General features: G+C 37.8%; 1 protein-coding gene across 1 annotated transcript in view; it reads right to left on the bottom strand.

Annotated features, from left to right (window-relative positions):
• LOC111052851 (nuclear pore membrane glycoprotein 210) overlaps positions 1 to 23,798 on the bottom strand; it is a 29,303-nt gene extending 5,505 nt beyond the window's left edge. Inside the window, exons 1-7 of the mRNA XM_039420734.1 lie at positions 23,388 to 23,798; positions 21,414 to 21,679; positions 15,078 to 15,292; positions 12,936 to 13,076; positions 8,972 to 9,279; positions 5,249 to 5,539; positions 65 to 4,278 (exon numbers count right to left, since the gene is read on the bottom strand). Of these exons, the coding sequence (XP_039276668.1) occupies positions 65 to 4,278; positions 5,249 to 5,539; positions 8,972 to 9,279; positions 12,936 to 13,076; positions 15,078 to 15,292; positions 21,414 to 21,679; positions 23,388 to 23,551 (5,599 nt within the window). The 5' untranslated portion in view covers positions 23,552 to 23,798. The remainder of the gene's footprint in view (positions 1 to 64; positions 4,279 to 5,248; positions 5,540 to 8,971; positions 9,280 to 12,935; positions 13,077 to 15,077; positions 15,293 to 21,413; positions 21,680 to 23,387) is intronic.
• Positions 23,799 to 27,430: the final 3,632 nt, after the last annotated feature.

Here is a 27,430-nt window from a genome sequence, read left to right as displayed (position 1 = left end):
CTATTCATGAGAGATGCTATTAACAATGAATAAAGAATAAAATGCGATAGTTGATTGAGCCTACCTCGAGGAGTTGATCCGCAGTATATGTTTTGTGATGTCTCCACTCTGGAATTCATGATTAGGTTGTAGCTCAAGAACAGTATGACTATCAGCACAACGACAGATATGCCAATGGTCAACATTCTGAGGAAGGAAGGCGACCACGTGAAGTCGGAAGAGAAGATGTCCGTGTTGGCAGCCAGACAGGGGGCATGCAGCCAGTTGTCCCCTTTGATGCGGACTACCACAGCGATCGAGATCTGCTGCGACGTGATTGGCGAAACAACCGAAACATGTAACTGCTGTTCATTGCTGGACATTGCTCCCCACAGATTCGGCTTCACTTTCAGTACGTAGATCACTGAGTCAGGCGACGACCGTTCCCTCGATCCAATTGTCAAGAAATTAGTCTCCTTGGCAACCACCTCGATCTGCGCTAGCACAAGTTCAATGCCCGATATCTTGAAGTAGCCGGACGGTTGTTTGTCACTGAGCTGGATTTCAGTTGTGTGGACGAATATAGCTGGTAGGAATGGTATCACTAACGGGTCCGAAACCGCCTTTCCACTGACCGCTCGCAGAGTGATGTTTGACTGGAGGGTGCTGATGTTCATTGAGGGATATCCGGCAGTCTTGAAAGCGCACGAATACATCCCAGTTTTCATGGAAAAGTGTGGTCGAATGATGAATATCTCATTGATATCGATTGAGGTCATAATGCTATTGAAGCGCGCCTCGCATGTGAACGGATAATGGGAAACGGTGAAGTCTTTCTGCCGACATGGGTTACCATCATTGGCAAGTATGTTCTTCTGTTTGTCAGGAGATTGCCCGTTGAGTAGGACTAGAGAGGCGAGGAAGGTGTGGCCTTCAGTGTTGGACACGTTGCGTCCTTCCAGCTGCAGGAAGGCAATCGACGATATAGGTAGCACTTGCATGGGGGTGGTTGCGGTGATGGCATTGGAGAGATGGTAGGTCACGTGAGCAGTGCCAGTCTTGCCTGTGGCCCGACCGATGCCGTCATCACTCTCGATCGCCAGGATGTCTGGGTCAGCACAACTCCATTTCCCAGACTCGCCACTCTCCGACAGTAACGGCATTGAAAAGCACACAATGTCACCCACAGTCAATACATTCTTGTCGGGGTACATCAAATGTTCAACTGGAAACTTGACATAATCCTTCGAGTGATGGGGAATTGTATCGTCCCACACTTTCAGCACAGTATTTCCAGAGCCCACTAAGCTAGCAGAAAGAGTTCCATTGACAAGTCCCCTTTTCAAATGCATTTTATCGAAACGACTTGGACGCATCTTAATGTCTGTTCTGGCGGCCGTGAATTCCGCTCCTGTATTATCGTGATAACTGATCACCAATTCCAGATCGAGCCCTCTGGGTAGAGCCGAGATTTGTTGTTCTGGGTCCACATGCAATTTTGCATTGATATTGATCATCAAGTAGTGAATTGGCTTGACTTCTGCATTGACGCCGATGAACTGCTCCACTCCATAGCCTTCCAAACTTTGAATCAGGACAAGCGCCTTGCCTGATGTGCTGCTCGTAGAAACCAGTCCATTGTTGTCGACTGTGAGGACCGGTCCTTTCTTAGACAGGGCAGTGGAGCTGGACACAGTCCCACCTGAGCCACTGATTGCATTTGGAAAATGTAAAACACTGTACAAGATTTTATTCACACCATCTTTGTTCGTCTGCAGTTGCATATCAGTCTCATGAGCCAGTAGTATAGGTTTGTACAATGATGGAGAAATGTTCGGTTTGACTAGAGTGAGCTCTTCGAAAACTTCCAGTTCAATTGAGTTACTAAATACAACAGTGGCTTTTTCGGGGCATTTAGTGATACTTCCTTGAACAGTAACATTCAGATGTAAAGTGGCTCTGCCCGGTTTTAGAGCTTTTACTCGCATTGACACTTTATCTTTATCCATCAGTTCGATTCCAGTGCTGAAGAATATATCTCTCAGCTCAACTATGTCGGGCGATGACACATGCCATTTGAAGAGCAATGGTGGTGTTATGGAGCCCAGGACTAGAGGCGTCAGTTGGTCGGGTATCCCCACCACCCACACTGGCATTCTTGAACCAACTTTCAACTTTGTCAATGGTGTCTGGATTTTTATGCCTTCCAATGGTATCACATGGACATCTACTGAATCTCTCGAGTATATTATCTGACTGCCAGTCATCTTATTCAAACCTACAGCCATGCCGTAGACTGATATATCACCAAACTTATTGCCTTCAATCAATCCAATATTTGAAACTTTGGCAATGGTTGATTCAGTGGATGAGAATTCGAGGGTGGAGTCTGGCTGTGGCCCGCCCACATAGCTCAACTGGAAGGCGGCTCCAATGGTGATGGTGACGTTGCGAGGCAGGAGGCGTAGTGGGGGAAACACCTGGATGGACACTGGCGCACTCTGCACTTCACGAGCTCCATGACCAGAGCTGAATGTCAGTTTTGTTTCTCCCAGATGCAACCCTGTAATGCTGTAAAGCACCTCCTTCCTATCTTGACTCTCACCGATCGGTTTAATAGTTATTATGTCAGATTCAATGAATGGACGCAGTTCTAGTAATTCGGTATCAATGATGCTCAAAGGATGGTCTAAGGAGTCGTACAAATGAACAATGGCTGTGACGCAACGTCCTTTCTCGATTCGGTCGACCACATCTACTTTGATACTACCAACTCGCAGCACCTGCAACTCAACAACAGCCGGCTTTGAGGGCAGACACAGGTCGAACAATGCTATCCTCAACAAGCCATCAACTTTCGGAATGATTTCTAATGCATTGGAACCTTCCACATAGGTCACAGTAGCTATGTCAGGCGAGCTTAGAACAATGCTATAATGACCAGATCCCTCAGAGACGGCGAGACTAACTTTGTTGGTGGGATGGTTGAATATGGCTGTACGATTCGGTGTGATGATTGTATCGTTAACTAAAGCAATGACTAGAGATGCTTGGATGTTTGGAGTGACAAAGTATCCGGCTTCATTGAGGATTCCGAAAGGTGGTTCTTCCGGTGTGATCCCTAGTTCATAAATCATACGTTCATTGTATCCAACAGCGGTAGCTGTAACTCTCAATAGGCCAGTTCGATTTTTCGGTACAAGCATTTGATAGTGATCTAGAGGTAAGATGTAACCATTCTCAGTTTTGTGCTCCAACATGATCCCTTTCGAATTGGGAATTGAAACAAGATTCTTCTTAGACAAATTCCAATCTACCTGAATAGAAGTAGCATTATCGAAATTTCTACCTTGGTCATCTTTGAAAGTCATCAACAGTTTGATGTCGTGGTAGGTTGGCGCCACAGCTCGATCGGAGTTCATGTTGGCAGGGCAGGATGAGGAGAGCGGCTGGATAGCTAGTGAGAGATAACGCGGTCTGGAGCAGAACACTTTCACCACAGAAGATGATTGGACACTCTTGCAGCCGGCGAGAGTTGGGTGGTTGGTGACAGTCAGCGTGACGTCAGCTTCTCCAAGAGCGCGGCAAAGAACACTGAATACGTATGTCCCTTGGTGGCCGACTGACAACTCGACAGTTTCGACAATACTTTGATCAGAGCTGATGCTGTGTCGATGTTCGAAGTTTCTTCCCATCCAAGGCTTTGGCCCGCCGCTCCACACTATATGCCGTGAAGATCCAACAGCCAGTACACTCTCACCTGAGGACGGATGGATCACTTGTAGAGGTTGATAGGCAGCTACTACAGCGTTTGCTTCCAAATGAGTAGACCCCTGTTCATAAACAACACTCAACTTTGTGCTTCCAACCGATGTACCAACCACTGCCAGGGTCGCACATGCTATTCCAACCGGCTCACTTTTAGCACTCGCATTATAGAAGAAGTTATCCTCCCACAGTTTCACTTGGAAAGGCAAGTCTTGACAATTGGTGAATGGAACACGCATCTTCTTGCCAAACACAAATCTTTCAGCATGCATTGCTACATGAATGAAGATGGGTGAGTCCACTTCAGCTTCCAACATGTACTCTACGATCTCAATGTGACTTGGCGGCAAGACATACACCCTTGAAGATTCTCGGTTATGATGATTCCGTGACATGGCTACAAACACGTCGGTCTCTCCTTGGTTGACTGCTTTCACGACACCCGTTTGTGTTACAATGGCAACTGACTGGTTCACGCTGTTCCAAATGTATGTTCCATCTCCTCCACTTGCTCTCAATTTTGCTTCAGGCCTAAAAAATTAACGATAAATGATGAGAAATATATTAACCCATCATATCAACATATCCTATCACAAATATTGTTATTATCTATATTCAATAATTTGTCATTTCGTATCGTAATTGTGTATATGACGTTTTTTTAATGTGAGCGACATAATAAATAAGATTGCATTAGGTATCAGCGTTTCTTTAAAAAATAGACCAATTATTTTTGTAAAGTAAAGTCAAGTATAATTTATTCTCTCTATAATTTATTCTTTCCATTACGAACTGCTTGTTAATGATCACTTTTGAATAATTAAATTACGACATAGCAGTCTGATTTTTATGATTAAAAGCTATTAGCTTCTGAGTGTTGAAAAAGGGTCCAGCGTCCGAAAGCACTCCACAAACGTGAGTAGGAGCTAATAGCTTTCAATCATAAAAATCGGACTGCCATGTCGTAATTTAAGTATTCGAAAGTGATTATAAATTATTGATTGGAAACCGAGATGTTAACAAAACATTTCTACACCGAGAAAACTACAAATAAAATGAATGATGACTTAATCGTGGAGAAAAGATAGCATAAGAAGATATCCCATGGTATAGGTCGTTTATGTTCCAAATTTCAAGCCGGTTTTTGTAACTCAAGCCGATTACTGTCTATTATTACTGTATTGGCCAGGTAAGAGTGTGAGAATGAAGCAGGATGAGAAACTACCAGTGTCACATAGCTTCACGAAGAAGAGGCTCTAATAGGACTATCGGCTTGAGTTAACAGTTAAATTTGGAACATAAACAGGGCGTCTATACCATGGGATATCTTCTAATGCTAACTTTTCTCTATGAAATGAAATGAATGTGACAAAATAACGTCAATGAAATGAAATGAATGTGACATAATAACGTGAAATGTAACGGTCACATAAATAGTCCAGAATTTTTTAGGAGTTTTATTAAATGAGTTGAAAAATAAGAATCTGTTTGGAGTACTCACTTCAATATCTTATGAGGGTCCCAGGGCAGAACAACCTCGGCCGGTCTGAGAGCAAGTCTGGGGAAAATGACGAGTTCAGCTTGCGTTGAGATGTAGGGCTTGAAGTGAAATACACTGCCATCTTTCGAGCGAACAGATTCCAGTCGGCTGACTATGGTGGCTGTGCCAGGCTGCCGTGCTATGCCACAAATGTGGGTCCCATTCTTGGTCATCTCTCTCACCTCCAGCATATCATCTGGCCATGAAGTGATCACTTTCACTCCCTCTCCAATGTGCATTCTGTGGTTGTCACTGCAAAATACGAAAAAAACCATGTTTACAAACTGCAAACTATCATGAAACCGTCCTACAATAATGAAAATTTATTAAAATCATCGCAATATAATGTACACTGCATATTTACGTTTCTAGATAAATTTGAACGTCATCGATTTTACCAGTTTAAATGTACGTAAGAGTCAGTTCAAGTATCAGTTCAATTTGTTTGTAAACAGGATTCCTTCCAATGTATTAGTAATTTTCACACCAGTGTTATTATACGCACCATAAAAGCAAGAAGAATCTAATGGCTGGGTCATGTAGTGATAATGGTTGAAGAGGACCGGTTAGAATAATGGATGATATAGTGATTGAGACGAGAAGAGGAAGGCCAAGGAGAAGATGGATTGGTGACGTTATGGGTGATCTACGTGTGCTGGGAGTGACAAACTGGCAGCAGAGAGCACAAGATAGAGAGACGTGAGGCGTCATGTTGAGGAGGCCAAAGTTCATCATGGACTGTAGAGCCACATAAAATAAAGTAAGTAACACCTGTGTTAATCATATACTGCAACTGAAACATGAACCTCAATATAGGAAAGGATGTCGCTGTCTGGTTTGTCGAATGACAGACAAGGATAGCAACACTAATGTTAATCAAATACTGCCATTATAACGTGAACTTCACTGTAGTTTTCTGATATCTCCACCGCAGTTTTCAAGATATCCGCTCAAGCAAGGGAGACATTTTTGAAATAACAGTTAGTTTATTCTTGGAGGTCAAGAATGAAGAGTTAAGGCTGTGCAGAGGCTAAAAATAAACTTTTTACTCGTGATATTTTTAAAAGTTTTTTGATTTGTACACAATAAAGCTATCAAAATGAACAAGTTTTCTCGGGAAATTTTTTTTTCTGATCATTACTTTTTGTGAGCCTATATGAGCGCCTAAAGTTCAACTTTTTCGGACAGAACGTTTCAAATTCGGTAAGAGATAAATCCATGAGATTTAGAGGATAGATTCGTCATGGTATTGTTGATCTAGTAAAACAAAAATTTTCTGAAAATATCAATTTTTAAGATAGTTATTCAATTTACTAAAAATAACCAAAAATAACTTTTAGTTGAGTTATTTTTGGTAAATTGAATAACTTTTCCAAAAATTGATATTTTCAGAAAATTTTTGTTTTACTAGATCAACAATACCATGAAGAATCCATCCTCTAAATCTCATGGATTTATATCGTACCGAATTTGAAATGATCTCTCCCGAAAATTCAAACTTTAGTCGCTCATATCTCGAAAAGTAATGATCGGAAAAAAATGTTTTCCTGAGAAAACTTTTTCATTTTGATAGCTTGATGATATACAAATCGAAAAACTACAGCCTTAATATACATCTGTTATACCGGAATGAGCTATCTTCTATAAAATGCAGTGACAAGGTAGAGAATAGGCAACGCTGTTCATCTATGCCCACTGCCACTATAACGTGAATCTCACCTGCAAGAATGAAGAGTTAATATTACATCAGATATACCGGAATGAGCTATCCTCTATAGAAAGCAGTGGCAAGGCAGATAATCGGCAACGCTGTTCTCCTATCTTTCTCCACTGCCACTATAACGTGGACCCCACTATACAGAATGTCTGATAAGTCACTCCCTATTTTTATATAGCTATAATTTCTTCATCCATGAACCAATTTTGTTAGAACTTCATGTGTTAGATAGAGCACTTCTTGAGGTTGTGTTTAACACCAATTTTCATTTGTTTCAGTTTAAAAATGACCCCTCTCTTGACTGTGGAAGAAAGAACCAAAATAGCAGCTCGTTATGAGGTCTGGAGATCTGTGGTGCGAGTACATAGGTGGTGGAGGGTGGATCCATGCAGCACTGGATGCAAAAACACTGAGATCTTTCTTAAGAATTGCTGCAACAGAGTAATGTGAAAGACCACTTTCACGAGATCCTTGACGCATTGATTTCTTAGGGCTCCTCATGAACATTTCACGAACTCTGTCAACATTCTCTGCTGTCCTTGACGTTGATGGTCTTCCTGATCGTCTTGCATCTGCAACACTCCCTGTTTTTAGAAATTTGGAATCGCAATTTTTAACAGTTTTTCAATCCAGTGTTGCATGGAACCCTCGATCAGACCTCCACCACCTTTGTACTCGCACCACAGATCCCCAGACCTCATAACAAGCTGCTATTTTGGATCGTTCTTCCACAGTCAAGAGAAAGGGCATTTTTAAACTGAAACAAATGAAAAATGGTGTTGAACACAACCTCAAGGAGTGCTCTCCAAAGGTACGTACAGATATACGCGCCTCCAAAACGCTCCGCACTCGCTCCGATCATGAACGTTACGCGAGATGTTACGTAAGGGTTCGATAGAGGTTCGAAGGATGATCGCTCCACTCTTTTCTTATTGTTGACTTCGCTACAACCTAACCTCACAAATGTGAAACGTTCAATCCAGCTGATCGGGTGACAAAACTTAATAAAATATTCTGACCAGGGGATTGCTGGGTAGCCTAATAATACATTATGTTTATATAATAAATTGATAATGAATATTATGATTATTGCATTTATTTTAATGTTTTATTATAGAAGTTAATTTCTGTCAATGTTTCGAAAGATGAAAGGCTTGGTTGGGAGTTCTGCTTCTTTCTTTTTCTAAATGCTAATATGCCAGTACCTATTATAATAAATGCTTATATAACTTTATATTATTTAATTTAATAGTTAATTATTAATTTTGGTAATTTTATTTGCTAACAAGATCGTAGCTATTAACAAACATTACAAACGAAAACGATGACCAGGCATGCGCAACTATTGGTCAGTTTGACGTTCGACCTAGGAGCTAGCCAAGCTCGACCTCCGTTACACGCTCTTCACGCGTTCCACTCTGGCTCCCCCTTCGATCATCAATCGCTCTGTTCGAGTAACGTTCGATTGCGAAGCAGAGCGAAAGTCTGTACGCACCTTAACAAATGTAGTTCTAACAAAATTGGTTCATAAATAAATAAATTATAGCTGTTTAAAAATAGGGAGTGACTTATCAGACACCCTATAGTCTATTGACCTCCAAGAATGAAAGGTTACATCAGATATACCGGTATCAGCTATCTTCTATAGAAGACAGAGAATCGGCTACACTCTTCTATCTTTTTCCACTGCAATTATAATGCCTCACTATGGAGTCAGTATTTCTTGTAATTGTAGTGTAAATTTAAAGAAAGTATGAGTTACAAATTAACAAGACTCGGAACCTTACTATAAACGTGTACCTCACTATTAAATTGGACCTCACTTGTCTAGAGCATACTTGCCAAAGAGGTCTACGGCAATGGTGCAGAACTGGGAAAGGATAACATTATCTGCTTTGTTGAATGCTAGACAAAGATAGCAACACCAATGTTAATCAAACACTGCCATTATAACGTGGACCTCATACCTGTCGAAGATGTCGACAGCAATCGTACACCGCTGGTCGACCTGTACATGCCAGTTGCGATGCGGCAACAGGTTGAGGACAAGATATGCGGAAGCGGCGACCGTGAGACTAGCCGACGGCAGTCGCGGTGCCGCTTCGTCATCCGCATCCGCATTGCGGTCCCGCAGCACGACCCGCGTGCGCCCCGTAGCCGCGGCCACCACCACCGCGTGCGACGACCGCTCCAGGGTGGCCACGCCACTGTCCTCTACCTCCAGGTAGTACTGTTGCGACGGTAATGTGATCTCTTCCAGTTTTCCAGCTTGCACCTGAAACGAACAACCAGAACCGGTATTCATTTTTGTTACGAATTTTGAAAGTACAAGGAACATTTATTATCATCCTCCGATCACATATCAATATCGGGGCACCGAGCTTCGCTCGTTATTTTTATTTATTGATAAACAGAACACAATTCTCTAAAATGATCGAGTTTATATTTCACAGCTGGCTATATGTCATCTTATGAATTTCGGGGATGCGATATTTTGATTTTTCACTCGCTCACTCACTTTTTTACTATCCACAGCTGTTTCAGCCAAGGATGAATTATCCTTTTCATGTCGTTCAGCGAGTTTTCCCAAAGATGAGACCTAGTGCAATAGAATTTTTATAGCATAAACCTACTTTGTTCCAAATTTCGTGAAAATCGTTAGAGCCGTTTTCGAGATCCGTTGAACATAAATAACCAGATATGAATAAATATAAAAATACAGAAATTGCTCGTTTAATATAATAGGATAAGACAAAGACAATGGGTAGGAGAATGATTTCACAGCTTGTTATCCCCACCAGACGTCCTGTGATCAGTGCGGTCAGTTCGTAAATTGTTGTAGATTTATAGATCCCGAAACATGACAGCCTCAATTGAGGCTCCAGCCAAGAGCTAGTTGCGTAGCATTATTCCTTTTTGCAATCATAAATTTAATAAATTACATAAATTTAACTAAGAATGGTGTAGGAAAATTAAAGACGCCAGTTGAAATTCCATGACAACTCGGCCTCACAGTGCTGGTGCAACCAAACGCCTTCTCCAGCAAATCAAATGGGTTAAATTCGAACATCCACCATACAAACCAGACTTGGCCACTATCTACTTGAACCTTCTCCATAAACTCAAGACATGACTTTGAGGACAGAGCTCAAACTAACGAGAAGCTCCAAAACAACGGCATAGCCTACTTTAAATCATTTGGTGGCATAATTTTATGAAGAGAATTTTGGAAGGCTGGATCATTGGTATGACAAATCCATGAACCTTCACGGCTATTATGATTAAGAATAATCATAAGTGTAAGTAAGTTTAGTGGAAAACTATTTATTTATATATTCTTCTATTAATTATGGCCAATGAGAAGTTAAAAGAATGACCATCGTAGAATGTAAAAGCTGTTATCACAGTACACGCTTTTCTAAATTTTGTATTAGCTTGCTTCATTCAATAAATAAATAACAATTATTATAATAATGTAGATTTATGATTATGTAACCGATGGAGGTATTATTAACCCTACACCACACCTGACATCATTTCTGTAACCGGTGACATATTGGTCTCTATTGAGTTAATCTTCCAAAATATATAAGAATACATGTGGTTCGATAGTTATTCTTGCAGACCATACCACCGCTGGCCACCAATGTAGACGGAGGGGGGTTGTTTCTTCTTTTCTGTAATATTGGCTAAAGTTTACTGCTATCAAATCATCTACCGGTATTTGAATCATTGATTGGTTGGGAGCTTTTAGTGGATTCGTTCATTCACATGCACAGATTATCATCATTAACTAATTGTCACCTATTTTAGCAACTAGCAACTACGAGTCAGGAACTTCAATGAAAAATACTAATAAAATTCAACTTCAGGTTTATTGAACTTTAAATAAATAGAACAAACTAATAAAAGTCAGGTAACATGTCAAATTTTCAAACAGAACAAAGTTATTCAGCCATCGATTCAGGTCAAGAAGACATACTCAATTTTTAATCTATACATTTTGGGAACCTGCTAACTTGCTGCATTTAAATTTGGGCCTCGGTCATTCTATGAAATTAAATTATGAGCTTAATAAGAAGAACAACAAAAGTTCGGCACTCACCATTTTAACAATATTCAAACTTGGACTCTTCAGAAACACTCACATACGCTTTAATAAAACTCACTATACTTGAACTCACACGCACAAATAATTTCCTGATTCTACTCCTACTAACTCTATAAAGTTTGGTTTCCTATTCAACTAGATAAAAATTACTGATAACTGGAAACTTAACCATTTGTCCCTCTGAATGGGAAATGGGTCCAATCAGAGGACCGAGGCTCGCGCACCGTTACATGATTTTTCGTTCGCGTCTCAATTAGAACTGAGGCCTTTTCACTGAAAATTATCCCCCCTCCACGAGCGTTGAGCATAACTTCCAGTGGAAAAGCCAAAGCTGCAAAAAGGTCAATGGTCGTACAATTCCCAAACAGTAGCTTTTTCGACAAGAAATTGAAACTGCATTTGAAAAATGCACGAAAATTGCTTTAATTTCGACAACTAAGCAACAAGTTAGCAAATTCAAACAAGACAGAGTCAATTCTCAGACTAAAACGCAGGGTTCAACATACAGTAAAAATCAAGGTTCATTTCAGTTCAAAAACCTGAAAAATAATATAAGATACACAAAAACAACTACAATAATACCCACTCAATATTCACATTATTACAATTAGTTGGTTTAGATATAATGTTAGTACTGTACCCTTTTATTTTTGACCTAATAATTCTATTTTATAAAAATATCAAGTAGCGCTGAAGAAATAAATATAAAATAACAATAAATTAACAAAACTAATAGTCAGTATCTCTTGTAATTTTTGTGCAAATTTAAAGGTAATATGAATTAAAAATTAACAAGACTCTGAATAGTTGACACTTGAGCTATCAGTTAAAATATTGACATTGCCACATTGTGTGAAATTGAAACTTTCTAATGCAAGCTCATGTGACTGAATATAGATAGATAGATAGGCTGCCTTTATTTTAACCTGGAGGGCGAAGTTAGGGTCCTCTCTCCCACTTAACCCTCCTATACAATTCTAATGCATCTACATTAAAGCATAAGGAAATAATCTCTTAAATATAATAATAAGTAATATGATAGAAAATATATGTATATATAATAAATCAATAATTGAAAAAAAAACAAAAACAATTTCATTCAATTTAGTAGAATATATTTTAGACTGAAAGAAAATAAAAAAAAAGTTAGAAAATAGAGTTATAGGAATTTTTTTTTATTTTTAAGCAAGAAACAAGAAAATTTCACGCAAACACACACCTTTCACACAAGCAAACACACCACGCATATACACCTCCTCATCCTATGCCCCGATCGCCCTCCCTCAGCCACGCCAAGACCTCCGCGCCGAACAGTGTCCGCCTCTCCACACTCCTCAAAGATGCGGGTAAGCTAGTGGTAATATACTTACCCAATGTAATAAAAATGCACCAAACAGCGATTTTTTTCACATTGAACATATTCAATAGAATTTTTTTGCGGATGATACCCACATGAGGTTTTTGCTTGTGCGTGAGTAGTGATTTATGAGATAATCAAACGTCCATGCCTATTCGATGGGATTCGGCGGGATTCGAACCCGTGACCAAGTAGCACTAGCAGACTGAAGGGAGTAACGCCTTAGTCGACTCGGCTATCCTGGCCAGCAATGAGAAAGTATCAATTTCACACAATCTGGTGCCGCCAATATCAAGCTGCAGTCTCAACTCATTCTATTTAAACTAATTACAAACTATCGTTATCTTAATGTGAGTGCCACAGCAGTATGCGCTATAATAACGAAGATGTTCAATTGTAAAACGCAACAAGCATCATAATTATGAGGTGCTCAACACACTCTAGTGATTGGAAGAAATTTTACCTGTGCAATCCTGTATCGTAGAGTGTCGCCTTGAAGTATATATGCATCGGGAGGATCGATAATGAGGTTGGCCACCACATTCAATTGAACTTCTATAGGGGCAACGTGCTTGTATTCCTTATGTGGAAGCTGAACTGAGACCTGAGTGAAAAAAAACAATAGATTAGGATGGTAAGTATTGGATTCCTAAGAATAAAGAAACATTATTTCAACTTCAATTAGAAAGGGAAACAATGTAAATTGATTACCAGTACCCTCTTTATTATTTTTTTATTTGAACACAACTGGTTTCAAGCACTCATTTTTTGTGACTCATAAAATTTTGACTTTAGTAGTAGTTTTCTATAATAATTAGATATTCAAATAGCACTATTACAATACTTTATGATGAATAATTATAACTAGTAATATTAAATAAAAATCAACAAATATAATAATAATTGAAAACGTATTGATGGAAAACATTATTTCCACTATGAATAGATGAGTGAATGAAAAAGACTAAGAAATTGTCAAAAAACCACTGATTTATTGATTAGAAAGACCGGTTTCGGTTGTTACACCATTGTCAATCTCTAATTATCAATAAATCAGTGGTTTTTTGACAATTTCTTAGTCTTTTTCATTCATATGAATAATTACCACAATATCAACTTCTCAACTACACAAAAAATAGATGAGTGAATTATTTCCACTATTCATCAAAATTAGAAAGGGAAGAAATTTGAATTTGAAGGTGGTTCTTTCTCTACCGATTCAATGCTGTAGGATTGATTATTGGAGTTGCAATATAGGAGCATAATTATTACCTATTTCCGTACTCCACCAACAGTAGGTTAATCACTTATCTTTTAGAGCTAATGATTATTGAAACTTAATAAAACTTATCAATTAACCGTTATTTTATTATTACAAAACTAGTTTCAACTCTTCAGTCTAATTTAAATTGTGTTCCACCCACAGTAGATACGTGAATTATTGTCCATGTCACCTATATAACAAATAATTACCAAATTATATCAACGGGTTTTGAAGGATATCAAAGATATGGATATCGAAGACGTTTTGAAGAACTTTTTTGGAATACTAAGCATAGATAAAATGCTGCTAGGCTTTTGTAGTTATGGAATAACGTTAATGTATTTCTTCCTTACTTCAGTTGTATCAATTACAAATCATACATTCATATTGAATGACTATAGTGCACTTTTTTCATATAGTGTGGTATATTTTAAAGACACAGCTTCTTAAGGCTGGAACATTGTGCCAAGAGTATATAGATATTGTAATGTAAAGGTGCGTACAGACTTTCGCTCTGCTCCGCAATCGAACGTCACTCGAGCAGATCGATTGATGATCGCAGGTGGAGCAAGAGTGGAACGCGAGAGGAGCGTGTAACAGAGCTCGAGCTTCGCAAGTTCCTAGGTCGAACTAACCGACTGTTGCGCATGCGCAGTCAACGTTTTTGTTTGTAATTTTTGTTAATAGTTACTATCTTTGTGTTAGCAAATAAAATTATCAAAATTTAATAATCAACTATTAAATTGAATAATATAAAGTTATAAAAGCATTTATAATAATGGGAACCGGCATATTAGCATTTAGAAGAAAGAAGCCGAACTCCCAAGCCTTTCACCTTTCGAAACATTGACAGACATTACCTTTAAAAATAAATGGAATAATCATAATATTTATTATAAATTTATTATATAAACATAATGTATTATTAGGCTACCCTGCAATCCCCTGGTAAGAATATTTTATTTAGTTTTGTCACCCGATCAGCTGGATTGGACGTTCACATTTGTGAGGTTAGGTTGTAGCGAAGTCAACAATAAGAAAAGAGCGGAGCGATCATCCTTCGAACATATTTCAAACCTCAAGCGAACCCTTGCGTAACATCTCGCGTAAAGTTCATGATTGGAGAGAGTGCTTAGCGTGTTCGAGGCGCGTATATCTGTACGCACCTTTAGACAAATCTGTTTAAGGCTGTAACATTGTGCCAAGACTATATGGCACCTGTGTCATGGATAAAGCCCTATCCAATTCACTGGATGAGAAGTCACCAAGTATTTCTGTGATGAAATTAATGATAAATATATCAACTGATGATAATAATGGAAATACAGTGAGCTGTTTCACCTTGGCCGATCCTGTTTTGATGCCTTCCAAAAGCACAATGTGTCCCCGCAGCCCGAGAGCATCAAATCTGGCTATGGTGCGAGGCGTTTCATAGGGAGAATCTCGAAAGGTGATGAATCGCAGAACACTGTTGCCAAGACCGGTTTTGATCTGCTCGTTCCAGTTGCTAATAGTCCAGTGGAACTCCACTCCTTCCAATGTCGTAAACTCGTTACCTGACACATCAGATCAATGGATTAGTAATCGTGATTTAATGGAGTTTTTTTTTAAATTAGTGAGCGTGGTAAACTCGATCTGTGATAACAAATCAGTAAACGTGATTTACTAAACTTTGAAATTAAATTACTGAACCCGAATGCGCTTAGGTGAATGAAAATGAGCTGTGAATTAGTATATTTCGCACCTAGAGCAGAAAATGAGATAGAAAATATTGAGAACTAGAAAATATTGAGAGCTGGAAAAACATTTTTGCCCGTGGTGCGAACGATATTTTTCGCCACACTACAGGTATTGCTGACAAAATAAATAAAGAATACTCGTTAAGCTATCGTACCTATCTCTTGATTTTAGTGGTAGAAGATTTGCAGTCAGGATTTCTGATTCTTTTAAAATTTCACTTGGAATACCACAGTCATCTTCAAGCATTTTTGAAAATTCGGAATGCACTAATCAACAATAAATAATTAAATAAAACTGGTTGAGAAGCGAATTAGTTTGATTCGAGACTGGAACTGAAATCATGGCGACTTCAGCTGATGATGAAAGTGGACACTCGCCCGATCTAGCCGATGACTTATTAACTACTTCCATGAGCGGCTGGAAAGAGACAACTTTCTGGCCTAGACCGGAAAAGAAACCCTTTTCTGAAGTCGTCTGCAAACAAGGTCTTTCAGATCTACGTAGGGACTGGAAAACAGCTGCTTTCTGTGCAGTGTGGCGAAAATGTATTTTATTACAATTCAGTGGTTCGAGACCTTCACAATTAGGGCCAGACCCATATTAAGCGTATTTCAGGCGTTTCCAGACCAGGGTGGCCACCCATTTTGAAATAAAAAAATCATGAATAATTCCCGGTTTTCCAGAGTAAAATTTCAAATTTTCCAGGTACAGTTCCGGTATTTAGAGTATTCGACCAATAACTTAGCCTGAAAGTTACAGTATTATATCTACAACAGTCTCCAGCTTATTGAAGGGTTCAATAACATATGACCATAGAGAAACAATAGTGTAAGTAGATATCCCATGGTATAGGGCGTTTATGTCGCAACTTTTACTGTTATCTCGAGTCGATTACTGTCGAATTTTACTGTTTTGTTGGGGTAAGAGTGTATGAACGGCACAATATGAGAGACTACCAGTGTCACACAGCTTCACGGGAAAGAATTACATGAACTAGCGGCTTGAGATAACAGTAAACGTTGCGAAATAAACGCCCTATACCATGGGATATCTACTTATGCTATTGTTTCTCTATGATATGACTCACTCTGTATATTTATGTACTGTACAGTGCCATAGCCGATTCCGACTGTTGATGACTCTTCAAACCTTGAAAAAAATCTCATTCCAAAGAGAATGAAGCCATCAAAATATTTGATTTTGAAATATAATTGATTTATATCATGACTAAAAATATGATCATTTTAAAATAAACGATAAGCGGGCGCCAAATTTTTTTCACTGTTTTATACTCAAAATAAGCTAACAAATCAATTGAAACCAGAAATTAATGGGATATCTACAAGGTCAACAGTCTTCAGTTACACCCTTAGACCATAAAACCTCATGATTGCACCAGTGGAACTATTATCAGTACATTAAGAACCATTTAAAAAAGCACTGGCTAACCTAAAATTATAGGAAGTTTACTAATTAAATATGTTACTGTACACTTATTTACTAAATTAATTGAAATTTATGAAAAAATCACAGGTAGCCTAATTGGAAAAATTCACGTTATTTTTCCCGGTTAGTAAAACCATGAGGAATTCAAGGTTCTCCCGGTTTTCCCGGTAGGTGGCCACCCTGCAGACGACGTTCTCAGAGTCGGCAGAGCAGGAGCCTCTCCGATTGACTGATAGGGGTTTCCATTGGAAAAACGCCTTAGGTGGTCTAGCCCTTACAAAGTAAGCATGGAAGAGTCGATAAGATTTACTTCAGGATTAAATCAGACAGCCATTAGTTACATAATACAAATTTATTGTTCAGATCCCTCTAAACCTTAAAACGATTCTTGGACGAACAATTATCACAACCCTTGCTTACAAAAAGCCTCTGAAATATATGTTTCATCTATTTATACATTTATATGCTTTATCTTATCCAAGATCTTTCTCGGCCATCGCCGTTCAGTCGAACGTATCAATTTGAAGATTCTCAATCACATTTTATTACTGCACTTTCTGTGACAATCTTACTTTTATTATTGTCCTTTGAACAATCTTACTTTTTCAATAAGCGGTAGCCTGGGCCGCAAAATTTCCATGAAATGTAATAAGTCAGGGGAGTATGCTTGCAGGGGAGTATATTCATTAAGTATTATTGTTACAAATTTATAAAACCCCCTCCTAGGGAGTACAACACCTTGTCGTTGGTGGAGGGGCTTGTGTACTCCAATAACCCCGAGAGCTATGCCGGCGGTAGTGTAACTACCAGCAGGGCCTCCCAAGCCGGACAGGTCGAGGGGTAGGAGTCAGACGAAGAAGTACTCCAAAGAAGGCGTCGTTGGGCTAATCACCCACACGCTGGTTTAAAGCTGATTCAAAGAACTACAACTAGCCTCGGACGGGACCGGAATTTACGGAATAAACGGACAAGCCACTTTATCAGATTTGGGACATGGAACATTCGGACACTGACTGGGAAAGAGGTAGAGATGGTAGAGGAGATGAAAAAGTATAAGATCAAGGTGTTGGGTATATGCGAAACGAGAAGAAGGGGTGTAGGAGAGAGAGTTCTTGAGGAGGGATATGTAATGAGATACTCAGGAGTAGCTGATGGAAGGAGAGCTTGCGGTGGAGTGGCTATTGTAATAGATGAAGAAACCAACACCAGAGTTAGAAGTTGGAAAGCCATTAGCCCTAGAATAATAAGAGTAAATCTAGACCTGGAAGAGAAAATTAGCATAATCCAAGTATATGGACCAACAGAAGATGCAAATGTGGCCGAGAAAGATGAATTCTGGATGCAGCTAGAGAGAGAAACCATTGAAGCTGAAGAATCAAGGAAACTTGTAGTGATTGGTGATTTCAATGGAAGAATCGGAATGGATGAGCAGGTGGGGAATGGGTGTATGGGAAAGTATGGATGTGAGGTGATTAAGAATAACAATGGACAAAGATTGATTGAATATGCATCTCAACACAATTTCCTCATAGGGAACACTTGGTTCATTCATAAGAGAATCCACAAGATTACATTCGTTGGAGAAGGCAGAGAGGCAGAAAGCATGATTGATTACATTCTCTATCAAGGAGAGCTTAGATATGCTTTTAGGGATGTGAAGGTCATAAGGGGAGCAGAACTGGACACTGACCACAAACTTCTGGTTGCGGACACAGGTTTTAGAGAAAGAAAGGTTTGCAGACAGAAAGCATACAGGAGAATAAAGCATGAAGAGTTGAGACTTGCTGAAAGTAGAGAAAAATATAAAGTAGAGCTCTCAAATCGGATTGAAAATTTGCAAAATGCTGAAGATATGCAAAATAATGTTGATTTTATTTGGAGTGAATTGAAAGAAGTTATTATGGGTGCTGCTGAGGAGGTATGTGGCCAGAAAGTAGTAGGAAGGTTTAAGAGAAGAACTAGATGGTGGTCAGAAGAAGTCAAGATGAAAGTTAGAGAGAAGAAGAAAGCATACAAGAAATTTATAGGCTCTAAGAGACAGGAGGATTACAGAATCTACGTTGAAAAACGGAATGTTGCCAAGAGAACTGTCAAATTAGCAAAAATCGAATCCTGGGAAAATTTTGGCAGAGATCTACAAAATTTGCATGGACGTGAAAATGGGCGAGCTTTCTGGAGAACGGTGAAACAGCTGAGAGGAAAATTTGGAAAGCAGACTAGATCAATAGTGGATGAAAATGGAAGGTTGGTGTCACAGTTGGAGGAAGTGATGGAGAGATGGAGAAGGTACTACGAAAATAAGTTCCAAAGAAATGAGAATGAAACAGGGTTTGACCAAGATGAGCATCAGCAAATGATGGATGAATTGATAGATGGCATAACCAATGAGATCACTACAAATGAAGTGGAAGAATCAATAAAAAGGCTGAGGACAGGAAGGGCTGCGGGAGAGGATGGGATTGTGCCAGAGCTAATAAAATGGGGAGGAGATCTCTTGATAGAGAAGATGACAAGTTTGATCAACTTGATATGGCATCAAGAAAGAGTTCCCAGTCAATGGACCAAGAATATTATCATCCCTATCCACAAGAAGGGCCCCACCACAGACTGTGAAAATTATAGAGCGGTTTGCCTCTCTCAAGTGAGCATGAAAGTATACACGGGTATTCTGGAGAAACGTTTGCGCAAAGTTGTAGAGCAAGAGATGGAGGAGGAACAGGCAGCGTTTAGGCCGGGTAGACAGGCCCAGGAGCATGTGTCATCGCTGAGGAATATATGCTCAAAATTTTTAGAGAGGGGAAAGCCTGTCTATTTAGCTTTCTTAGACCTGAAGGCTGCTTTTGACTCAGTTCCACGACAGGTGATATGGGAAGCCTTAAAAAGAAAGAGAGTACCTGAAAAGCTGATCAAGGCCATCATTAGTGTCAATGTAGGAATGAGAGCGAAAGTGCGAATATGTGGAGGAATGTCCCATGAATTTGGTATGGAGATGGGGGTAAAACAGGGTGACAGTCTGAGTCCCCTACTCTTCATATTAGTGATGGATGAGATCCATAAGGTGTGCAAGAGAAGGACCCAGAATATGATGGTAGGGTATTGGAACATGCGACCGATTGGGGCAAGAGCTCTCCTATATGCGGACGATATAGTGCTGATTGCTGATACTCAGCAGAAACTCCAACAATCAGTGACAGAATGGGCTGAGGAGCTGAAACGAAGAGGAATGATTATGAATGTGAGTAAAAGTAAGGTGATGGTGGTTTCAAGAGGAGGGAGAGAGAATATTCAAATTATGGTGAGTGAAGAACTGCTCGAACAGGTAGGGAAGTACGAATACCTTGGTACAATGTTTACTGAGGACGGAAAAATAGATCTGGAAGTGATGAATAGGGTGAGAAAGGGATCTACGGCCTACTATGCAATCAAGGATTGCATTTTTGGGAAAAGAGAGATAGAAAAAAGAATTAAAAATCACGTCTATCGATCAGTAATTGAACCCATCATGTTGTACGGGAGTGAAAGCTGGCCCATTAAATCATGCCATGAGAATAAAATCAGGACGGTGGAAATGAAGTGTCACAGGAAATCAGTAGGAAAGACCAGGAGAGATAGGATTCGAAACACCAGGATAAGAGAGGAAGTTGGCATGAGAGATGTGAGCGAGAGGATAGAAATGAGGCAGCTTGGATGGTTTGGGCATATACAGCGGATGGGGGATGATAGAAAGGCCAAACAGTATGTAAATGTCAGAGTACAGGGCAAAAGAACAGTGGGCCGTCCAAGGTATTCGTACGAGGACAGAATAGAGGAAATAGGGAGGAGAAGGGGAAAGAGTGTTCCAGAGATGAGGAGACTGGCGGCGGATCGACGGGAGTGGAGAAGATGGGTCGAGGCTACCCCAACGCTTTGACGGCATGCGGGGAAGAGACAGAGAAGAAGAAGAAGATTTATAAAACACAATATGAAAACTTGTAGTACCCTTTATTATTAAAAACTTTAAAATATTTCAACGACTAGTTTCGACTATAACTTACTTCATTTTCAAGTTGAAATGTGGAAAATGTAGATGTTGTTTTATTTTCTACATTGTTATATTTTCTAACTTGAAAATGACCTAAGTTAGGGTCGAAAATAGTCGTTGAAATATTTCAAAGTTTTTAATAATAAAGGATACTACAAGTTTTCATATTGTTTTTAATAATTTGTACAAAAGTATAAGTGAAGTGTTTTTATTATTGTTACACTATTATTTTGTGAATATGTTATTTATGAAGAAATAAATTTTAATTTGAAGGATGATATGGTTTTAAAACTAGGATTAAACATTCTAATAAGGAGACTACAACAAAACCTTTCTGCGATAAATTCATCAAAGAAAGTGTCTCGTGCACCGAGTATTACAGTTGGGTGAGACAAGAATTATATCGTTAAGATTGAACGTAGGTAACTTTGGCTTTGATTAAAAGAGGAATGAGGGTTGAAATAACTAACCTTGGTCATCATAAGCCCTCGCTTCGAACTGTTCAGGAGCCTCTTCCATGAACAGCTCCTTGGTACGTGCGACAATGTTCAAATAGCTTATAACGTTGACTATGACATCGCACCGGAACACTTGACCGGTTGATATTTCTTCCGCGAAAACAATCACCGTGTTTCGGGAAGCTTCCTTTGATATGGTTGAAATAAGAGCGCTTCGAGAGCAGCCTAATTCAGTATCCAAAGGGATCAACTGAATGACATCGAGTCTCGATGTTGACCTGCAAAAATGAATGCAATTTTTGAGTTCAGAATCACAATATCTTATAAATAATTTGATAGACATGAGCAATCTTAATCTCTATTTCTCGCACACAGGCAGTAATGCCTCTGCGAACGTAAATATTTCTTAATATATATTTGTATATCTGCTGTAATTTCTGTGGTGCTGACATTTGTCTTTTTTTATTGTAAATTGTATTCTTATTTTATGATGTACCACTGTAATGGTTTGTACGACTTGTATGAAATAAATAACTTTTTGAATTGAATTTACAAGTACGACTTATGAAATAAAATTTTTTTGAACTGAATTGAATTCACAAGAGTTGTTTTGAAACAAACACCATCAGTTTATAATTGAGATTTTATCCAATTTCAACTTATAACTTATTTGAACTCTTATCTAATAAAAACTTTCTATTTTGTTCTTTTGAGACTCGAACATCTTGTACAATTCAATCAGACACTTGAACATCTTATTTAGCCAATCAGTTTACTGAGACATCCAAAACTTTTAAAGCTAAATTAGAATTTGAATGGAATTAATATTAAAAATTAAATTTAATGTTGAGGAGCTAATACTGAGTGATTTAAGAATTTTGTAGTCTTTACCTTCTGGTAAATCACACAAACAGTCGCGTGTTGTAATTTTTACAACATCCAATTTTTCAAGTGTTAAGTACTCTACTGTCAAAACATATGAATTAATTTTATAATTACTTTTTCCATCTTCTTGGATTATTTTACGCCTGTGAACCATTTCATAGCCCAATAGGGTACACCAAGCAAAAGCATCAATTCTGTGTTATTGGTTCGTTTACAGTCCCCGTATAGAGTCTTTCCCTATCTTATGCACTGTTGCGACTACATGGCATCTAAAGACTGAACCATTGCTCGGTTGATAGGCCTACTGCAACTCAGTGGAGTGATGAGGAGAAAGTTTAGGACTCATTCAATCACTAACACCTTCCCATCCAATAATTTTGTGCAGCAAAAAACTGACACTGTTGTAATTTTTACAACAGCGCGACTGCCGGCATATTTTGACGGGAATATTACCTAGATTATTTGATGAATCAACTTAAATAAATTAAATTTAACAAGAGTCATTTAAAGTTTTATAAAAAGTTGAGCTGAAAATAAATTTGTTGGGCTTATAATTTAAGACCTTAAGATGAATTAACTTATTAACTGAAGTCAGTTCAGGCATAAAGTAAATATTATTATTTCTTTCATCCCTGGTTCAGACTAGATAGCCTAAACATGTTCTACTTAGTCAGAAGATTGTCTATTCAATTCAAATAAATGAATTTACAAGCTGAGTAACACTGGAATATTTTAAAATCAAACTGCCTTTAACAAGTTTAGATTTCAGAAACCAATAAAACCGAACACACCCATTGATATTGATAGCCTATACTGAAGACGGACCATCATATTTGCAGAAAATTATTATTATTAAAATATGAACTACAGTTTTTGACTTTACTTGGATCAAAATATTAAAACTTGTGTATACGTTCTAATTTTTAGGTTATGTTGACAGTGGCCGGCATTAGAAAAGATCATATTTAAACGGAGTAGAATACACTCACTACAATTAAGTGAAATAACACCAATAAAGGTTCTATTCACCTTTTATATTTAATTTATTTAATTACGCATTAGAAGTAGAACAATTTATTTATTTAGGCCTAAATACCGTACCATTTGTAACAGCCATCATCACTGACGTCCAGCGTGAAATTTGTTGAAAAGTCATTGAACAATGGTAACAAAACTCGAGGGACATTGAGTTTTGAAGAATGTACACAATTGCTAAATGAAGATATAAAAAATAAACACCACAATACATTGACTTGCAGAAGCATTTTTAGTTTATGTCAAAAGCAGGATGAATTGGTTATCACAGTTCTGCCCCCAAAGAGCTTCAAACGTATTTCGTTAGTCCAAATCCATGATGGGGATAGTAAAATGTTCCATTAATTTACAAATTTGAAAAATAAAGTCAAATAAACGCAGAAATTATGCTTACACACTTTACCAAGCCATCAACCACATGCAAGGAATAACGAATTTTGACGAAAACGAAAGATGCAAACCGCGGTGTGCGAGGGAAGACGGAATGAAGGACTGCCTGCTCAGCTGTTCAATCAGTGATGTAAAAATATTTATATTTTTGAAAATCATCAGACAATTGACAACTTGATTTTTAAATGAATATCTACAATTAATTAAAAAATCATCAATGACTTAGGATCTACTTCAATAACTTGGATCAACTTCTTTCTCTTCCAATTTTAAGAGTCTATCTGGAAGCACTTAATGTAAATGCATCTTTTTGAGAATTTGAGTCTGCTCGAACAGAGTGTAGCCGTTATTTAGTTCATCGAGAAGTGTACATTTTTTGTCAATATTGCTTGCTGAATGAGGTAAAATCAACTCCAAATCTCTTTTCAACAAAAGAGATTAATACCAATAATATTTTATTTGTAAAACATATATTTCCATGATCAAAAGGATATTCATGACTAATTTTATTTTTAACATGTTTCCAACTTGTGTTGAATTAATAAGTTATTATGAATTTGAAAAACATTCAGAATGAATGACATCAAAACTATAGATGGAAAAATATTTCAGATAGAGTTTTTGGCGGGTACTTCACAAATATGTTTTATATTTACAAGGCTAGCCAACTTTTGCCTTCCCTTCCCAATTAATTAATAGCACGCCTACCAAATTCAGGCACTCAGTCACCAGCTTTTATTATTCAGTTGATTAAAATTTATTTATCTATGAGTAAAGACAGACAGGATCTGTCAGAAGTTGACAGGTCAGCTACAGAACTCCTAAAGACCCAGAATCCAGAGGATACAAATGAGTGTAGGGTGTATGGAATTAACCTCATGAAGTGTCATGAAGGATTGGGCACCCGCAAAATTATAAATTTGCATGCTCTTTGGGTCAGCAAGCTGCCTCAGTTTTTTGCAGAAAAATTATTATAAAGCGATAGGCGAAAATCGGCTATTCATTATACGTTATAATAGCAGAATTTGATTTCCATTGGTGTTGCTATCCTTGTCACAAAGCAGATAGTGATATCCTTATCTAACTCTGAAAAGTTGCCAGATTGTTTTTTAACAATGTAGGAATATAATTTATTGTGTTGCTATCGTTGTTTATCATTTGAGAAAGCAGATAGTTTTTTGAAATAATAAAATTACTCGGTCTAGGGGGGCCGGGTTAGGTCCCGAAATGATAATTATATATTGCATACTTTAAAAAGGAAAATTAAATAATCATGGAAATAACTTATGATAAAAAAGCAGAAGTTTTATTGTTTAAAATGACAGGTTTCATTCATTATGTATAAAGAAATATGCAATAGAACAATGTTATCAGTCTGGTTATAAATTAATATCAAGAGAATACAAGTAGAAAATAATGAATAAGGCAAGAAAGAATAACAATCATTGCTCAAATCTACTCGTAATAATAATAATAGTTCCATTGACAGAGCTTCAATAATAAATTGTGTGCTGGTAGTGAGCTTATTGAAAAATTAGGAATGTTGTTTGTTTACAAATCATTAAAATTTATACATCCGGTGAGACAATCCAGACTGAGACTATTCAAACCACTTACTTATAGATAAAATTTACTTCTTTTCTCTCTGATTCAAACAAAGATTGCCAGAATGGTTCTTAAGTAGATCGCTATCTTTATTTTTACTATCTTTAAGTAATCATTGGAGAAAATAAATTATTTTCCCTTTGAATTCTTGAACATATATACCATAAAGTGTGGCAGGGGCGCCGTAAATATTAATACTATATAATAGCTTACTCAATTCATTATTTCATTTGCAATTCCCATTCGCATTCAGAGGTTCAGTTCCTCTCGAATCGTGTTTATATTTTATTTTTTGAACTAAGCTATGTAATTCACTCATGAAAGATGTACGTCCACATTAGAGTTTAATGCTTGGAATTAAGGGAGAAGGTGGCTGGGGAAAGGTGGTACGATTTTAGAAGAGGGGCCCGGATTTTTTTTGCGGGGGGCCCGGTTTGGAAACGTTACGCCACTGCCTGAAAGTATGCAATATATTTATGAGTTCGAACAGAAAAAAATGAAATAGAAATACTTGTCATGAATCAATTAGAACCCTAGTTTCATTCTGGCACGTGTATATTCTCTTTTCGTTTTGTGTTGCTCTCCAAGTTTTGAAGGCTTTTTTGACATGTGATGTGACAGGGAGTCTCGTGCAACTGTTGCAGTGTATGGTCGGTGTCGGAGATCGATGTCTACCGCTTTCATTTCCGGTGAAAGGCACCACATTACTCCACAGGGGTGAAGAAAGTTCTCACTAAAAAATATTCTCGAAATGACATTCCCTCCAATTTTAATTCACTCACGTGTTTAGCTGCTTGCTGGATAGAATGTCGCTTTGTTAAAAGCTGATGATAGTGGAAAATTGCAAATGTTGAATGATTTAGTACTCAATCTACAATATGTAGTTAGTTTGCATGTATAGTGAGGCTCACGTTATAATGACAGTATTTGATCAACTTTGGTTCTGCTATCCTTGTCTATCATTCGACAAAGCCGGTGATACTATCCTTTTCTAGGTCCACAACGATGCCAATTATGTTTTTGGCAGTGTAGAGATATAATTAATTAATGCAGAGAATCAGCATCGCTATTCTTTTATCTTTATCCACTGCCATTATAACGTGGACCTCACTATAGTCAATCGCTACATGCATCATTTTGTTGAAAAATTATGTGAAAAAGGATAACAGTGGTTGATTATATTATTTTATTACTACTATTATTATTTATTTACTATTTTATTATTTATTACTTTTTGATTTTATTTACTACGATGTTTATTATTATTGATGTATTTGATGTTATTATTGATGTAATTACAATTATTGATGTATGGTGAGTTACAAAAGTTAGGCCTATTGATATATATATACATATGAATATACCTATATTTTCCTCTCTTGCTGGAAGATTTATCACGATATCGTAGAACTATAAACTGGTGGATTATTATGAGTTTACTCAAGAGAATGCATGCAATATTATTTGGTGGCTCATTGGATTCAATTGAAGCTATTCATTTATAACTATACAAAAATTCAATAAAAATATATATTTGAGCTCTTAGGAGTTTCAAATATGACTGATAGTGTCACAAAAGATAAGGATATTGCAAGGAGAATAAACGATTTTCTCTTATCCATCCTCATTACATTCATTCATTACCCATTGCACTAGATCCATCCCAGATTACAATTTTATTAAATTTGAAAACTCAGTAAGAGGTATTCCCAGACAGATATCGACATGTTTCCGATATGTTTACGACATTCTTCATGCAGTGTGTATTTTCATGTCTTCGGAAAGTGGTAGATCGTTTTTACCGACATTAGAAATGGTATAGAAGTGAGATAGAAAATATTCTAATTGAAGGTGATGGTTTCTTGATCCATTCCGATCTTTTTTGTATTAACACAGTCAATTATTGACTGCATGTCGTGTTTAAATACATAAAAAAGTGTATTCTAATAGAGTATTCGTTTTTTAGCTATCCAAACTTTAGCTTCAATATTGCAGATGTTAACAACTGGAAAATTCTCATAACCGAGAGTTTGTTGGTTTCCTGAAATCAACAGATTCATTGTGAGAAGGGACATTGCATTGTAAAATTTATCAAAACTTTCCTCAAATGCTCA

This window comes from Nilaparvata lugens, chromosome 2 (assembly GCF_014356525.2).
Source record: "Nilaparvata lugens isolate BPH chromosome 2, ASM1435652v1, whole genome shotgun sequence".
Taxonomy (NCBI): Eukaryota; Metazoa; Arthropoda; class Insecta; order Hemiptera; family Delphacidae; genus Nilaparvata; species Nilaparvata lugens.
The sequence above is the reverse complement of the archived record's forward strand: the minus strand, read 5'-3'. Positions and strand labels throughout refer to the sequence as shown.